The 17,954-nt window shown below is 53.3% G+C and overlaps 1 protein-coding gene across 5 annotated transcripts in view; it reads right to left on the reverse strand.

The window, feature by feature from the left end:
- The window catches only part of GRK4 (G protein-coupled receptor kinase 4), a 67,568-nt gene that overhangs the window by 34,134 nt on the left and 15,480 nt on the right, over positions 1-17,954 (reverse strand). For 3 of the 5 annotated variants that reach the window (XM_080681270.1, XM_080681269.1, XM_080681267.1), the window contains exons 1-2: positions 17,415-17,927; positions 3,805-3,917 (exon numbers count right to left, since the gene is read on the reverse strand). In XM_080681270.1, coding sequence (XP_080537396.1) covers positions 3,805-3,917; positions 17,415-17,466 — 165 coding nt within the window. In that variant the 5' untranslated portion in view covers positions 17,467-17,927. Of the gene's footprint in view, positions 1-3,804; positions 3,918-13,115; positions 13,209-17,414; positions 17,928-17,954 lie in introns of those variants that run through there. The other 2 variants (XM_080681266.1, XM_080681268.1) reach the window with 2 other exon arrangements.

Consider the following 17,954-nt stretch of genomic DNA (forward strand, 5'->3'; position numbering starts at 1 on the left):
ACAAGGGAGGCTGGCCGGGTCGAACTCCCGGTCGATGAGGGACAATTTGCATATTAGCCTTTTATTATAGAGGATACGCTAGACATATCCCATTCTACCGGAGCCGAGCAGGCGCCCCTGCATCAGCCTTCATTCTACCTTTACACAGTAACTGCCTCCTTCACAAGCCTCGTCTTTTCCTAGTGAAGGTTCCGGGAAGGAAACGGGGAGCCCCAGGGAGTAGGGAGCAAACAACAAAACAGGCAGGAGCCCCAAACGTTTTTCGGAAAGAAGACATTCTGAACACGTATGTCTTTAAAGCCGTGTCAGAGACAAAGGAACACGTATGTCTTGAAAGCCGTGTCAGAGACAAAGGAACACGTATGTCTTGAAAGCCGTGTCAGAGACAAAGGAACACGTATGTCTTGAAAGCCGTGTCAGAGACAAAGGAACACGTATGTCTTGAAAGCCGTGTCAGAGACAAAGGAACACGTATGTCTTGAAAGCCGTGTCAGAGACAAAGGAACACGTATGTCTTGAAAGCCGTCAGAGACAAAGGAACACGTATGTCTTGAAAGCCGTCAGAGACAAAGGAACACGTATGTCTTGAAAGCCGTCAGAGACAAAGGAACACGTATGTCTTGAAAGCCGTCAGAGACAAAGGAACACGTATGTCTTGAAAGCCGTCAGAGACAAAGGAACACGTATGTCTTTAAAGCCATCAGAGACAAAGGAACACGTATGTCTTTAAAGCGGTGTCAGAGACAAAGGAACACGTATGTCTTGAAAGCCGTCAGAGACAAAGGAACACGTATGTCTTGAAAGCCGTCAGAGACAAAGGAACACGTATGTCTTTAAAGCCGTGTCAGAGACAAAGGAACACGTATGTCTTTAAAGCCGTCAGAGACAAAGGAACACGTATGTCTTTAAAGCCGTGTCAGAGACAAAGGAACACGTATGTCTTTAGAGCCATGTCAGAGACAAAGGAACACGTATGCCTTGAAAGCCGTGTCAGAGACAAAGGAACACGTATGCCTTGAAAGCCGTGTCAGAGACAAAGGAACACTCAATGACATAAGACAGTCCTCTAGCTACAATACGTAGTCACCACATATTTGCTAATACACCTAGGACAGAGAAACAGTGTTAGTGTTTAGGGTAAGGCCATAGGTTTGGTAAGAGAGCTTTTCTGCTAAAGTCTACCCATTTTCTACTGTTAAGTTGCTTCTGAATTACAGTTTCAAACTTCTACATCTGCCAGAGCTAAAGATTCAGAAACACGGGACTTCTTTACCTATAAACACGGGACTTCTTTACCTATAAACACGGGATTTCTTTACCTATAAACACGGGACTTCTTTACCTATAAACACGGGATTTCTCTACCTATAAACACGGGACTTCTTTACCTATAAACACGGGATTTCTCTACCTATAAACACGGGATTTCTTCACCTATAAACACGGGATTTCTTTACCTATAAACACGGGACTTCTTTACCTATAAACACGGGATTTCTCTACCTATAAACACGGGATTTCTCTACCTATAAACACGGGATTTCTTCACCTATAAACACGGGATTTCTTCACCTATAAACACGGGATTTCTTCACCTATAAACACGGGACTTCTTCACCTATAAACACGGGATTTCTTCACCTATAAACACGGGACTTCTTCACCTATAAACACGGGATTTCTTCACCTATAAACACGGGACTTCTTCACCTATAAACACGGGACTTCTTCACCTATAAACACGGGACTTCTTCACCTATAAACACGGGACTTCTTCACCTATAAACACGGGATTTCTTCACCTATAAACACGGGATTTCTCTACCTATAAACACGGGACTTCTTTACCTATAAACACGGGATTTCTTTACCTATAAACACGGGATTCCATTACCTGTAAACACGGGACTCCTTTACCTGTAAACACGGGACTTCTCTACCTGTAAACACGGGATTTCTCTACCTGTAAACACGGGACTTCTTTACCTATAAACACGGGATTTCTCTACCTATAAACACGGGATTTCTCTACCTATAAACACGGGATTTCTTCACCTATAAACACGGGATTTCTTCACCTATAAACACGGGATTTCTTCACCTATAAACACGGGACTTCTTCACCTATAAACACGGGATTTCTTCACCTATAAACACGGGACTTCTTCACCTATAAACACGGGATTTCTTCACCTATAAACACGGGACTTCTTCACCTATAAACACGGGACTTCTTCACCTATAAACACGGGACTTCTTCACCTATAAACACGGGACTTCTTCACCTATAAACACGGGATTTCTTCACCTATAAACACGGGATTTCTCTACCTATAAACACGGGACTTCTTTACCTATAAACACGGGATTTCTTTACCTATAAACACGGGATTCCATTACCTGTAAACACGGGACTCCTTTACCTGTAAACACGGGACTTCTCTACCTGTAAACACGGGATTTCTCTACCTATAAACACGGGACTTCTTTACCTATAAACACGGGATTTCTCTACCTATAAACACGGGATTTCTTCACCTATAAACACGGGATTTCTTTACCTATAAACACGGGACTTCTTTACCTATAAACACGGGATTTCTCTACCTATAAACACGGGATTTCTCTACCTATAAACACGGGATTTCTTCACCTATAAACACGGGATTTCTTCACCTATAAACACGGGATTTCTTCACCTATAAACACGGGACTTCTTCACCTATAAACACGGGATTTCTTCACCTATAAACACGGGACTTCTTCACCTATAAACACGGGACTTCTTCACCTATAAACACGAGACTTCTTCACCTATAAACACGGGACTTCTTCACCTATAAACACGGGACTTCTTCACCTATAAACACGGGACTTCTTCACCTATAAACACGGGATTTCTTCACCTATAAACACGGGATTTCTCTACCTATAAACACGGGACTTCTTTACCTATAAACACGGGATTTCTTTACCTATAAACACGGGATTCCATTACCTGTAAACACGGGACTCCTTTACCTGTAAACACGGGACTTCTCTACCTGTAAACACGGGATTTCTCTACCTGTAAACACGGGATTTCTCTACCTGTAAACACGGGATTTCTCTACCTGTAAACATGGGATTTCTCTACCTGTAAACACGGGATTTCTCTACCTGTAAACACGGGATTTCTCTACCTGTAAACACGGGATTCCTTTACCTGTAAACACGGGATTCCTTTACCTGTAAACACGGGATTTCTTTACCTGTAAACACGGGATTTCTCTACCTATAAACACGGGATTTCTCTACCTATAAACACGGGATTTCTCTACCTATAAACACGGGACTTCTTCGCCTATAAACACGGGATTTCTTTACCTGTCAGGAAAACGCAGTGACTATCAAACAAGACGCGGAGAATGCTGGGACACGTGACACATCCCAGTGCACCCCACTCCCTGACTATCCCTCTTACGCTCAGCTCACTGCTCCCTCCGGATGCCTCGGGCCTGTGCTGGAAGCAGACAGCACCTGCTCGGAAGGAGGAAGGCTACCTGGCAGGGGCTGCCCTGAGCACACTGTCTTCATTAGCTGTCCAACTTTCTCACAGATTAAAGCCGCAAGTTTCAACGTTACTCGCTAAGTAACGTGCCCTCCAGCCCTGAGATGCAGCCCTGAGCGAGTGGCCGCTTTACACTACAGGAGAGGGAGACATGGAAGCCACTGTCCCCCCCCCCACCCCCCACTGCCCACAACTACTAACTCAGGTCTCCTCCGAGCTCAGAGCAGCTGAGTCAACACAGATAAAGTGCTCACCACCGCATCCAGGAACTCCATGCACCGCTTCAGGTTGTCCTGGGTGTCGCAGAATTGCCGGAAGAGCAGTCTTCCTATTGGCTGCTTGTCACAAAGACTGCTATAATCCTTTTCTGGGTGAAGAAAGGGGGATAGCATTGTTACAATTCAGAAAGTGCTATTTCTGAATCTTACACACCTGATACAGTAAGAGTAAAAAATAGGGTTTACAGCATTTTTTAGATCACTGTTTTGCTTACCAATTTAGACTGGCCTATCACGACAAATATTTAAAACTAGTGGCCCGGTGCATGAAATTCGTGCACATTAAAAGGTGATTAATTAGAGGAAATGATTTAATATTGCTATTTGCCCTTTCTCTACAATAGAAGTATCAGAGATGGAAGAAAATTAGTAAAATGCATATGAAAACCTTCCTCCTGTCAGAGTCTGGGGCACACCACAGGACCCAGAGTCAAGACCCCACCCACCCACATGCACCTCAAAATCGCATGAGACCCAGACCCAGCCGGCCCCCGCCCCCATTGGGCTAGATCCAGACCTGGCCAGTCCCACCCTTGTCAAGCCCTGCCGGGCAGGGGACGTAGCCTCAGGTCCCCTGGCCCGGCGCCAGGAGGGGGGTATGGCCTGAGGTCCCCCAGCCCACACCGGGGTGGGGGGCATGCCTTGAAGTCCCCCATCAAGCCCCGCTGGGTGGGGGACATGGCCTGAGATCCCCTATCAAGCCCCGCTGGGTGGGGGGCACGGCCTGAGGTCCCCAGTCAAGCCTCGCCAGGTGGGGGCGTGCAGCCTCAGGTCCCCTGTCAAGCCCCACCGGCAGGGGGGTGCAGCCTCAGGTCCCCCATCAAGCCCCACTGGGTGGGGGGTGCAGCCTGAGTTCCCCTGACCCAGCACTGGGGGTACACCTTGAGGTCCCCCATCAAGCCCCACTGGGTGGGTAACATGGCCTGAGGTCCCCTGTCAAGCCCCGCCAGGCAGCGGGGCGCAGCCTCAGGTCCCCTGGCCTGGTGCTGGGGCAGGGGGCACAGCCTGAGGTCCCCCAGCCTGGCACTGGGGCGGGGGGAGCAGCCTGAGGTCCCCTAGCCCAGCACCAGGATGGGGAGGGCACCTTGAGATCTCCCATCAAGCCCCGCCAGGTGGGGGTTGTGGCCTGAGGTCCCCCGGCCTGGTGCCAAGGCGGGAGGTGCGGCCTGAGTTCCCCTGTCAAGCCCAGCCAGGCAGGGGGGCGCAGCCTCAGGTCCCCTGGCCTGGTGCTGGGGTGGGGGGCGCAGCCTGAGGTCCACCATCAAGCCCCACCAGCAGGGGGGTGCAGCCTCAGGTCCCCTGTCAAGCCCCGCTGGGTGGGGGGCGCAGCCTGAGTTCCCTGACCCAGCACTGGGGGTGCACCTTGAGGTCCCCTGTCAAGCCCCGCTGGGTGGGGGGTTGTGGCCTGAGGTCCCCTGGCTTGGTGCCGGGGTGGGGGGCACGACCTGAAGTCCCCTGTCAAGCCCCACCTGGTGGAGGGTGTGGCCTGAGGTCCCCTGGCCTGGCACTGGGGCCAGGGGAGCAGCCTGAGGTCCCCTAGCCCAGCACCAGGACGGGAAGCACACCTTGAGGTCCCCTGTTAAGCCCCGCCGGGTGGAGGGCGTGGCCTGAGGTTCCCTGTCAAGCCCCACCTGGTGGAGGGTGTGGCCTGAGGTCCCCTGGCCTGGCACTGGGGCCGGGGGAGCAGCCTGAGGTCCCCTAGCCCAGCACCAGGACGGGAAGCACACCTTGAGGTCCCCTGTTAAGCCCCGCCGGGTGGAGGGCATGGCCTGAGGTCCCCTGTCAAGCCCACGGGGGTGGGGGAGGGTGTAGCCTCAGGTCCCTGCTGATTGCTTGTTAAGGCTCCTTATGGGAACTTGGCTTCAGCTGTGGGTACAGCCATCTTTGTGATGGAGTGATGGTCAATTAGCATATTCCCTCTTTATTAGATAGGATACCTAAGCAGAGCCAAAGGTCGCTGGAAGAGTTGGCAGCTAAGGCGTGCGAAGCCGCCGGGTCGTCCTGCTCCCCAAAGGAAACACGCGGGGAGCAGTGTTCCCGAGGGGACCGAGGTCACGGTCACACCACGGAGTGCGGAGAGGTGCCCGAGACAATCACAAGCACGAGAAATAGCCCGCAGGAAGGCGCTGAATAGATTCCGAACAGCCTTTCCACCTGGCTGCCTTTCTGGCCGGCCACCAGGTACAGGCGGTGGTGATGCTTAACCATTTTCAGCTGCCCTCGGACTGTCCCTCCTCGTCTTCTCAGTGAAGCCGTATGTTGCACACCTCACCTTACCCTAAACACTAACACTGTTTTGAGAACAAGGCACTAACGTTTGGTCTAAGTGTCAAGGGGGATATAAACAAGTATGTTCAAAACAGGTTAATTTAAACTTCAGCGAGAAAAACAGCTGCCCTGTTAGCAGTGACTTTGAACCTGAAATGAACACAGCCATGGGCAGTCCTCCTGCAATGGCTCTACGCTGAGCGATGAAATGCAATTGGTGAAAGCCAGCAAGCCGCGACGAACTCCTCGGCAGCAGGGCGTATGCCCGGTAACGCAGGGAGCTCCGCCGTCCGCTCCGCGTCGCTGAGCTTGCACAGAGCACAGGCCCGGGACAAACACTGGGGCCCGGCACAACCGCAGGCCCCACACCACCAGCAAAGGTGTTGGAGAGGTTCGGCAACCCACGGTGTCAAATTTTGCTACATTTTATTTTAGGGATACTTACTAACTATATTTTTTATTACTTATTTACTTACTTACTTACTAGAGGCCCGGTGCACGAAATTCGTGCAAGGGCAGGCCTTCCTTCCCCCTCCCCACCCCCTGCTGCCAGCACCGGCTTCCCTCCGGCCACTGGCAGGCACCTGGGACCCAGGCTTCCCTCTGGCCACCAGCAGGCACCCGGGCTTCCCTCACAGCCCCAGCTTCATCTGGAAGGTCGTCCGGAAGGACATCCAGAAAGACGTCCAGTCTAATTAGCATATTATGCTTTACTATTATAGATTTGTTATTTTAATCCTCACCAGAGGACATTTTTCCATTGATTTTTAGAGAGAGTGGAAGGGAGAGGGAAAGACACAGAGAAATATGTGAGAGAAGCACATCGATGGGCTGCCTCCTGCACAAGCCCTGACCAGGGCCCAGGCCGGGGAGGAGCCTGCAAACCAGGTACGTGCCCTTGACCAGAATCGAACTTGGGACCTTTCGGGTCCACAAGTCGACGTTATATCCACTGAGCCAAACCGGCTAGGGGCTTACTGACTATGTTTTAAAAAAAGACACGAGGCAGTCAAAAAGTGGTGTTCCTTAAAAGATGGAAGTTTTTGCTCTAGCCCAGTGGTCTCGCGAGCCGCGGTTTGCTGCTCTGTTGACTAATGAGTTTGCCACCCACTGCCCTAGCCTGTTGCTCAGTGGTGTCAGCCAGTGGACCGAAGGGTCCTGGTCAAGGGCATGTACCTCGGTTGCAGGCTTGATCCCTACCCTGGGTCAGGGTGTATGTGAAAGGCAACCAATCCATGTGTCTCTCTCACACTGATGCTTCTCTCTCTCTCTCTCTCTCTCTCTCTCTCTCTCTCTCTCTCCTCTCCCCTCCCCTCCCTTCCATATTCTCTAAAAAATCCATGGAAAAATATCCTTGGGTAAGGATTAAACACACACGCACACACGCACACACTTGCCCGTTTTTAACACTTTCCTTCCAAATTCGAAGGGTTAGCAACGCCCCGAGCTTCCCGGTGAGGCCGGCAGACCACACGGGTAGGCCTGCCTCCCCTCCCCGATCCCTCCCGGAAGTGCTAACCGGAACACAAAGGCAGAGCCACAACCGGAAGCATGAACCCTCCCGGGGAAGAGCACAGGCTGCCCTCACGAGTCGGAACGTGAAGTTACCTGGAAGGGAGAGAGCTGCTGGGGTTGGGTTAAAGGAACATCAGCTGAGACCCCAGAGATAAGCTGGGGCTCCCACAAACCTCTGTGACGGGAGCCCCTCCCAGCCCTGGTCAGGATGGCTGAAGCCACTTTACAGAAGGTGGGTGTCTGCCCAGAGAGGTTCTGGGACCCGCGGGGGAGGCAGAGCCCGGCGGAGGAACTAAATGTTGGCCAGGCCATGGGATTCCGTGTGCGGCTGCTGGAACCCACGGGCACCCCGCCAGCCCGAACCCCAGAACCCGTTCGAGAGAGGGCGCCCTGCAGGAAGCACAGCGCCGCAGCCACAGCGGGAAGCCACGCTGGCCGAGAGAGCGAGCGAGCGAACGCAGCCATGAGCACACACGGGAAGGAACGGGAAATCTCTCGATTCCACCACCATCAAACGGAAAGACAAAAAGGGGGCCTTCCCCCAAACGTCAGAAGCCGGCACATTCGCCTTCCCTTCGCCCTGCGTATAAACGAGTGACTTGAGGAGCTGAACGAAGAAAGGAAGACGAGCAGGGGCACAGCTCGGAGGAAGCCAAGAAAACGGGAAGAGTCAGTGACCGCCCGGCGCTGGAGATCACGTGGGAGGTGCGGGGGGTGCGGACGGGGCGCAAGCTTTCCCGTTCATGCTCCAACCACACTTACCTGCTTCCAGGTTAGGAAAGCCAGGGTCAGATTTTCAAAAAGCCTGACGCCCACAAAGGAGCTTCTCTCCACCCCCTAAGGGACCTGCCGCCACCGAGGGGGCAGCGGGGGGGGGGGGGGGGGGGAGGTGAACAGGCGGCTCTGCAGCTGGCGGGGCCAGGAGGCAGGAGGGAGGAGAGGCGAGCAGGAGAGCAGAGTGGGCTCGGGCCAGCGCTGGCTCCTGGAGGCAGCCTGGCAACAGACAGAGGGAGGGGCCGCTGGGCTCCCAGGGGCAGAGAAGGTTCCCCGCAGCGGCCAGAGGTAAACGGGTGGGTGGCAGACCCCTCCTCATGTCCTGCGGTCTCCAGGGAGACCTTCCCCACTGCCAGTCTTGTGACTCCTGGATGCCACCTACAGATACCGCCTCCAGTCCCATCTACAGCCCGCACTTCCCTGAGCCCTAACAGTACACCTTCCGTCCAACGGGCCCTCCCCTGAGAGCCCCTCTCCAAACGGACCAGACCTGGAAGTCACCTCAGCTCCCCCTCCCTCCTTCCACACAGAGCTCAACTGGATTCCGCTTCCCGCGTACTCTCATCGTTCATGTCCTCACCACCCCCCACATCAAGCTGCCATCTCCTGCCCGCACAATGGTGGGTCCCCGTATGGCCTCCCTGTCCCCACTCCTGACCTCTCAATCTCATTCTTCACACTAAAGCCTGAGAGACCTTGGAAAATGTGAATCTGATTGCATCATTCCTCGCTAAAACTCTGACGTCAACCTTCTAACTCGAAGACGACAAAGACCCTCAGCGGCCTGCACACGCTGCCTCCCCCGGCCCGGGTCGCCTTAGCCCGTGGGGAAACGCAGCTCAGGGAGGAGCGAGGGCCGGGAAGGGAAAGTGCCGCGGCTGCTTTGGGGGACAGGCAGGCAGTTCCCCGAAAAGTGAAACACAGCTGGCTTCATAAAGGTGCCGATTCAATGGTGAAAGAACAGTCATTTCCATGAGCGGTGCTGAACTGGTTATCCAGTGGGAAAATGTAACTGGGTCCCTCTCACCCCTCCACAGAGATTTACTTCACTGGACCCAACACCCCAATGAGAGCGAGCGGAGGCGTGCGTCTTCACGGCTTTGGATCAGGCAGTGGTTTCTTATCCACAACACCAAAGGCTGTGTTCCCCAAGGGCGTCGTCAGGAAAACGGAGAAGAGCACGAAGCGGGAGGAAGCATTTGGAACCAGGTGTCTGACGTGGCCTCGTGACCACAATGCATGGCGAACGTTCACGTCTCAGCGATGAAAAGACAACCCCATTTAACGACGGGCAGGGAAGCTGTTGTGGAATCCTTACCCAAGGGTTGCTTTCTCAGAGTGGAAGGGAGGGAGGAGTAGAGAGAGAAAAGCATCCACGTGAGAGAAACACATCCATCGACTGCCTTCCGCAGACACCCCGAAGGGGAGGCGGGACGGGGCGTGGACACGCACCGAGGCAGTGCCCTTAACTGAGAACCGAAGCCACAACCCTTCCGAGCTCGGGCCAGTGCTCCAACCACGGAGCAACAATGCCCAGGACTAAAAGTGGGCAAAGAATTTTAACCGACATTTCTCCCAGAAAATACATAAATGGCCGACAAGCACATGAAAAGATGCTTGGCATCGTCAGTCTTGGGAACTACAAAGCGAAACACAGCGAGATGCCGCTTCCCCCCAGGAGGCCGGCTGTGGCGCGGACAAAAAGGAGGTAAGAAGGCCGGTGAGGACGTAAAGAATCGGCAGCCCCGTGCCCTGCGGGAGGAACGTCAAAGGGGGCAGCACTCTGGGTAACAGTTTGGCACTGCCTCTAAAGTCAAACTCAGAATGCCCTACTCTAGTCTGCAGAGGCAAGATTTTTTAAAGGAAAGAAAAGGGGAAAAAAATAGATACAGAAGCAAAGAAACATTGAACAGACTGTCAAACTACAGCGGGAAGGCAGAGGAGGTTTTGGGGGGGCTGTAAGAGATCAACTGAAGGACTTGTACGCATGCATATAAGCATAACCAATGGATACAAGACACTGGGGGGGGGGCAGGTAAAGGCATGTACTGGGGGGAAGGGGAGGCTGGGGGGAGGTCAATGGGGGAAAAAAAAAAGAGACATATGTACTACTATTTGTAATACTTCAAACAATTAAAAAAAATTAAAAAAAAAAAAAAAGAATGCCCTACTACCCAGCCTTTCGGAGTCTGGGTACACACAGACAGTGAAGGCAGGGACTCGAACCAGCGTTTACATAGCACACCACTGCTCCTAGCGGCTTTACTCAAACAGCCCAAAGGCATGAAACGTCCCAATGTCCACCAACAGGTGAGCGACCAAATCCAGATAACCATGTGCTGTCCACATTAATGCCACGGAATTTTACTTTAAAATGGTTAAAACGGCAATCTTTACGTATTTTTCACCACAATAAGAAACTTGTACATAAATGTTTGTAGCAATATTATTCATAACTAGAGGCCTGGTGCACGAAATTCGTACATGGGTAGGGTCCCTAGGCCTGGCCAGTGATCAGAGTCGATCAGGTTCCCCACCTCCCCACCTCCTCCTTCCCTCACTCCCTCAGCGCCACGCCACTGCCACTGGTCGTCCGCCATTTTCCACGCCACCCCCTGGTGGTCAGTGCATGTCATAGTGAGCAATCGAACTCCCGGTCTCCCGGTCAAACTCCCAAAGGGACTATTTGCATATTAGCCTTTTATACACTGAGTGGCCAGATTATTATGATCTCTGAGGCCGGGTGCATGAATTCGTGCATGGGTGGGGTCCGGCCAGCCTGGCCAGGGGGAGGGGACGTGGGCAGTTGGCCAGCCTGCCTACTGGTCAAACTCTTGGTCAAGGGGACAATTTGCATATTAGCCTTTTATTATATAGGATATACACTGAGTGGCCAGATTATTATGCGTTCAGAGATCATAATAATCTGGCCACTCAGTGTATAAGTAGACATAAAAATAAAAACAATCCAATGCCTATTAACTGATGAATAGATAAATAAAATGTAATATATCCTCACAACAGACTACTATTTGCCAACAAAAGTGGATTAAGTACTAATTCATGCTACAGCATGAATGGCCTTGAAAATGTGTTGTCAGTGGTCGGCAAACTCATTAGTCAAAAGAGCGGCAAACCAAGGCTCGCGAGCTGCATGTGGCTCACGAGCCGCAGTTTGCCGACCACTGTGTTAAGCGAAAGAAACCAGTCATAAAAGCTCACGCAGTATATGGTTTCCATTTACATGAAGGGTCCGGAAAAGGCAATCCAGAGAGCAGATTAGTGGCTGCATAGGACGGAAGAAGGGGGAGAGAACGGGGAGAGGCTCCATTGGGTACGGGGCTTCTTTGTGAGGTGATGGAAAGGTAAGCTGGACTGTGGTGATGGCTGCACAACTCCATGACTATAGTAAAACCCACTCAACTGTGCACTTTAGGGAGGTAAACTGTATGGCATGTTAATCATATCTCAATAAAGCTGCCATTGTAACACATAATGAGGTTGAAACAACTGGATGGGTCTTGGGGGGGAACTACCTTCTTTATACTGTCTTAAGTTATTTTAATTTTAAAAAATATATTTTTATTTATTTCAGAGAGGAAGGGATAGAAACATCAATGATGAGAGAGAATTATTGCTTGGCTGCCTCCTGCACACCCCCTACTGAGATCGAGCCTGCAACCCGGGCATGTGCCCTTGACCGGAATCGAACCTGGGACCCTTCAGTCCACAGGCCGATGCTCTATCCACTGAGCTAAACCGGCTAGGACTGAAATTATTTTTGATAGTTAAGATACCTAAACATTCTTAAAAAGGAGCTGTAATAGCACTAAAGAAAAAATGGATTGATTTTTTTTTTAATTAATCTTTGGTGTCTTCCCTAAACACAAGACTAAGTACAAAAACTAAAAAGATTAATGTATTTGTCTACATAAAACATCAAAACCTCTGTATGGGAAAATACACTGTATGCCAAAAAAGCAGAAATATACAATATACTCACATTTGAATATCTAAAGATAAGTTCCTTTCATACATAAAGAGCTTTTACAAATGAGTTAGAAAAAGCAAAAAATTTTTAAAACTTCATGAAAATGCTCAACCCCATCCATAAATAAGAGACCATTTTCAAATTATAGTTTATCTTTATTAAAAATATTGAAAACAATATCATTATTTTAATATGTTAACAAGGTCACAGGCAAAAAAAACCTTGTAACATATTGTTGGCAGGAAAGTAAAGGGTACAATCTCGTTGGAAAGTAACTTGGCAACATCAAAATTTTGAAGGCATGTACCCTTTGCCCTGAAAAACGCCTCTTTTAAAAAATACGATGATGCCTGCCCTGTAGCCAGGGCTCCACATCTGACTTCCCGTGTGCACATCAGGACCGGGAGCTAACTCTCACTCCTCACAGCTGCAGAGTTCCCCTCGACAGGTCACCTCCTATCGGCCTAACCCTTTCCTGCAGTTATCCTCAATCATTCTTGTCCACATGCGTAGAGAACTGTGTGTGGGAAGAGACTGAGAAACAGTTAACAGTGTTCACTTCTACAGCCATATACTTTATAACTCCGATTAAAAACCTACGGGGTTTCCCCCGGGAAGAACCATGAACTATAAGAACGTACTATATCATTTTTGAAACAAGAGAGGAACTCAAGAAACATACCTAAGGAATGATACAATGCCACATGTACCCCAGACACGGCCGGCTCTGTTTACTCACCAATGGAATGTCTAAGCTCGTTGCACTGGCTAACGGGGGGCAGCTTCAGCATCTCCCTCCATTTTTTACTACGACCACTTTTTTTGCCATATCCTCCTAAATTTGGGGGGGAAAGAGGCATTTTTTAAATGGTCAGAAATATCTAATTATAACAATTACTTCCACTAACGGCATTTACTATAAGCCAGGTACTTTTCTAGAAGTGTCACAAGTCTACGCTCACTAAATCCTCCCATCAACCCTATGGGACAGACTGTGGCTATGCTCTTGTCATAATCCCCGTTTTACAGGTGAGAAAACTAAGGCACAGATAGGTGAGATAATTTGCCTGGCCCGTGTTGCTCAGTGGTTGAGCAAGTCTTGTTCGATTCCCGGTCAGGGCACATGCCTGGTTGTGGGCTCCTTCCCCAGGGGGGCAGGCAGGAGGCGGGCACATGCCTGGTGTGGGCTCCTTCCCCAGGGGGGCGTGCAGGAGGCGGGCACATGCCTGGTTGTGGGCTCCTTCCCCAGGGGGCGGGCAGGAGGCGGGCACATGCCTGGTTGTGGGCTCCTTCCCCAGGGGGGCGTGCAGGAGGCGGGCACATGCCTGGTTGTGGGCTCCTTCCCCAGGGGGACGTGCAGGAGGCGGGCACATGTCTGGTTGTGGGCTCCTTCCCCAGGGGGACGTGCAGGAGGCGGGCATATGTCTGGTTGTGGGCTCCTTCCCCAGGGGGGCGTGCAGGAGGCGGGCATATGTCTGGTTGTGGGCTCCTTCCCCAGGGGGGCGTGCAGGAGGCGGCCAATGATTCTGTCTCGTCACTGGTGTTTTCTGTTTTGTTTTGTTTGTTAATCCTGACCCAAGGATATTTTCCCATTGATTTTTAGAGAGTGGGCAGGGGAGAGACACAGAAAGAAACATCCATGTGACAGAGACACATTGATTGGTTGCCTCCTGCATGCCCCCAACCAGGGCTGGGGACTGAGCCTGCAACCGAGGTACATGCCCTTGACTGGAATCGAACCTGGGACACTCTGGTCCGTGGACCAACACTCTATCCACTTAGCCAAACCGGCTGGGGCTCATCATTGATGTTTCTATCTTTCTCTCCCTCTCCCTTCCTCTCTGAAGTCAATAAAAACATTTTTTAAATAACAATTTGCCTAAAGCAGTTACAGCTAATAAACAGAGAAGCTGGGGTTTGAACCCAGGTGGTGACACTGGACAGACGGGGCCATGCTGCGCTGAGGGGGCTGGACTCGTCACCTTCTTTCCCTGGAATTTAACAAAATAACAAACCACCCCTTCCTCTCCCCTTGCTTACTAAGCACCAATTAAACAGCTGGCCCTGAAAGGGTCACAAAATAAAGATACAAGCTATGCCCTGCCCTTACACAGCTTACAGTTTAGCCTAAGGAAGAGTCATTGACTGCACTGTGTTAAGAACCCCCAATTCCCAAAGGGCAGAGGTCTCCAGGCTGGAAGGAAGCTACAAGAAGAGGATTAAGATAAACTGGAACCTGAAGGACAGAAACAAGGGAAATGGGAAAAAAAGCAGGAAGTGCCCCTGCGTAGGAGGCTGGGATTGAAAGCACTGTAACGTGCGAACGAAAACCAAAGCTGCTCGTTTCCACAACAAAATGCCTTAAGTAGCTCCAGTCGTGGGAACAAATGAAGTGCAATGAAGGAAACAAAAACCGTTGGCTAATCTATACAATAAAAGGGTAATATGCTAATTAGACCGGACATCTTCCGGATGTCCGACTTCCTTCCGGACAAAGCCACGGTGGTGGGGGCTGAGGCAGAGGCGGTTAGGGGCGATCAGGCCGGCAGGGGACCAGTTAAGGGGCAACCAGGGGAACAGTTAGGGTGTGGCCAGGCCGGCAGGGGACCAGTTAGGGGGTGATCAGGCCAGCAAGCAGAGGCAGTTAGGGGCGATCAGACAGGCAGGTATAGTGGTTAGGGGCGATCAGGCAGGCAGGCAGGTGAGCGGTTAGGAGCCAGCGGTCCTGGATTATGAGAGGGGATGGGGCCTAAACCGGCAGTCAGACATCCCCCAAGGGGACCCGGATTGAAGAGGGTGCAGGCCAGGCTGAGGGACCACCCTCCCCCCATCCCATGCATGAAATTCGTGCACCAGGCCTCCAGTGTATATATAGACATACTAGAGGCCCGGTGCACGGATTCATGCACCGGTGGGGCCCCTCAGCCTGGCCTGAAGGGATCAGGCCGCAACTGGCTCTCCAACATCCCCTGAGGGGTCCCAATTGCAAGAGGGCACAGTCCAGACCGAGGGACGCCACCGGTGCACAATCAGGGGCCAGGGAGGGACCACAGGAGGGCTCCAGGGCATATCCAGCCTCTCTCGCCCAGTCCCGATCAGCCGGACCCAAGCAACAAGCTAACCTACCAGTCAGAGCATCTGCCCCCTGATGGTCAGTGCACGCATAGCAACTGGCCGAACGAGCAGTCGGACACTTAGTATATTAGGCTTTCCTTGTATAGGACGGACCTCTGGACTCAAAGGGTTTAGAAGCTACTTCTAGAAACTCCCTGCAACCAAAGGTTCTGGAGTGGAAGCCTCAGCACGAGAGGACAGCAAGGACAACAGGGGCCTGAATTAAGCCTCAGACGCCAAACTAGCCGCTCAACAAGCTGCAGCCCGAGTCAGAGGGAACTGCAACGTGACAGACAAAATCCCATCAAGCGTGCCGACCCCACGCGCCCACCTCTGCATTTATGCTGCCAGTTCACCGAGAGATAAAACCCAGCCGGTCCCCTGATAAGCACCTGAGACCATGTGAGATCATCAGCTAAAGCAACCAACGGTGGTAAGTTGTGTGACAAGTGTATCACACACACAAAACCCTAACTTCCTTTTAAAGAATGATCTTTATCTTTATTTTATTAACAGTATGATTATTTCATACATCCTTAGAGGATGCCTGGCATATTGGAACACAAACAACTTCTTTGACGCAACATCATTTGCCAACATGGATCTTTTCCCGTTACCTTCAACACAGGTGGAGCAAGAGTAGCTTTCCGTTGTTTGCATGTAAAGTAACAACTGATAATCGCACAGGAATAAACTCTGTTTCCCGTACAGCTGTAAACCTACTTTTGCCCCACCTGTGTCACGTGTCAGGTGCACAGCAGGTGGTTAGGCAGCTCCATAAAGTACAACACGACTGCCCCCCCCCCCCTGGTAAGCCTAGTACCAGCTCCCTGAAAGGAGAAAGGACTCTAGCACACGTTCGGTTTGGGACCAAAGAGAGAGAGACCCACTTTATTTTCAGTGAATCCAGAAAGTGGCTGGACTCACTCACATTAAACAGCACTGCAATTCCCAGGACAAGTGGGCGCTCTCCCGCCCCGCCAGGACATGCGGAGCAGCCGGGCAGACAGACACCGGGCCCAGACGGCACTCGCCGCCGGGAAACGCGCCCTCCGCCTCCGAGCAAGGAAGCAGGGCTCCGCCTGGGAACCAGCTGCGTGTGCGCACCCGCAGCGCCCATCAGCCCTTCCCGCACCCACTCCACTGCGGGTGACCGGTGTGGCGGGAGCGCCTCGCCGCGGGCGGCCCCTGCTTGGGGAGGGAGGGCCGTCCGCGAGCAGAAGCGCCCACTTGTTGGGCACTCGGGGAGCCCTACCTGCCTCCGCGGCTCCCCACAGCCGAGCAGCATTCGCTCCGTTTCTGGCCCCCCAGGCACAGGTGGCGCCTCCCGCAGACCCGACGCCACGCCGGACGGTCGCTCGCTGACCAGTCGGGCGCTCGGAGCGACTCTCCCACCGACTGCGCCCCCGGCTCTGCCGCTCAAAACCCTCGCACGGCGCCCCACAGCAAAACCGGGTACAAAATGGGCCCTCCCTCCTCCTCCCTGGGGACCCCACCTTCCCATCCGCTGCCTGTTGCTTCGAGAATTGCTGTCCAACGTTTCGCCCTGGGCACCACTTCGTAGGACCTACACGAGCGGGAGGGGGGGTTCACGAGGAAAGGACCCCAAAGCCCTAAACAGCCGCGTTCACGTCCCTCTCGGCGCTAACCCACGCCCGCCACACGGCGCGGCACCGACGCTTCGGCCCAGCACCCACGCCCGCGGGAGCGCCCCTTGGCGGACACCTGCCCGGGAGAGAACCCGCGTCCGGCTCCGACGCCGAGGTCCTGCGCCGCCTGGACGCCTGCGCTCCCCCCACAGCCAGCAGCTGTGTAAAACGTGGGCCTGGAAACGCTCGCCCAGTCCCGCCAGTTCGTCCCCGAGAGACCGCGGGCTTCGCCGGCGCCCGCCCCTCCCTCCGGCCCGGGTCCGCGGGGCACCCACCGAGGCGCGCCTTCAGCAGCAGCGAGTTCGCCACGAGGTTCTCCAGCTCCATGGACCGCCACCGCCGGGGACGCCTTCGCTGCTTCCGCAGCCGGGCTGCGCGGGCTCGAGGACGCGGGGCCGGGGCCTCCGCGCAGCACCTGCCGGCCCGCACCCGCCTGCCGGGCCCCGCACTCGGCCGGGAAGGGCTGCTCCGCCGCCACGGCCACGACCACCACCCGTGCCGCCGCCTCCGGGCCCGCTTGCGGCGACGACGCCGCCGCTGCGAACGCTGCCGCCGCCGGCGGCCCGGGGCGCCGTCGGGGACGGGGCGCGGGGCGAGGGCAGGCGGGGCGAGGGCAGGCCGGCCTCCGGGCTTCTCCGCGGTCACCACCGCCGCGCCGCTGCCCGCGCTCTCGGCCACATCACCCACGCTCCGCGCGCGTAGCTCTCCTCAGGGCCACGGGTCTCCAACGAGCCCGACCACAGGGAAGGGCTCCCAGCAGGGCCAACGCCCCCGGCGGCGACGGCTACAGCCGCCGCCGCCGCCGCCTCCTCCTT

Source organism: Plecotus auritus (assembly GCF_963455305.1).
Source record: "Plecotus auritus genome assembly, chromosome: 1".
NCBI classification, from domain to species: domain Eukaryota; kingdom Metazoa; phylum Chordata; class Mammalia; order Chiroptera; family Vespertilionidae; genus Plecotus; species Plecotus auritus.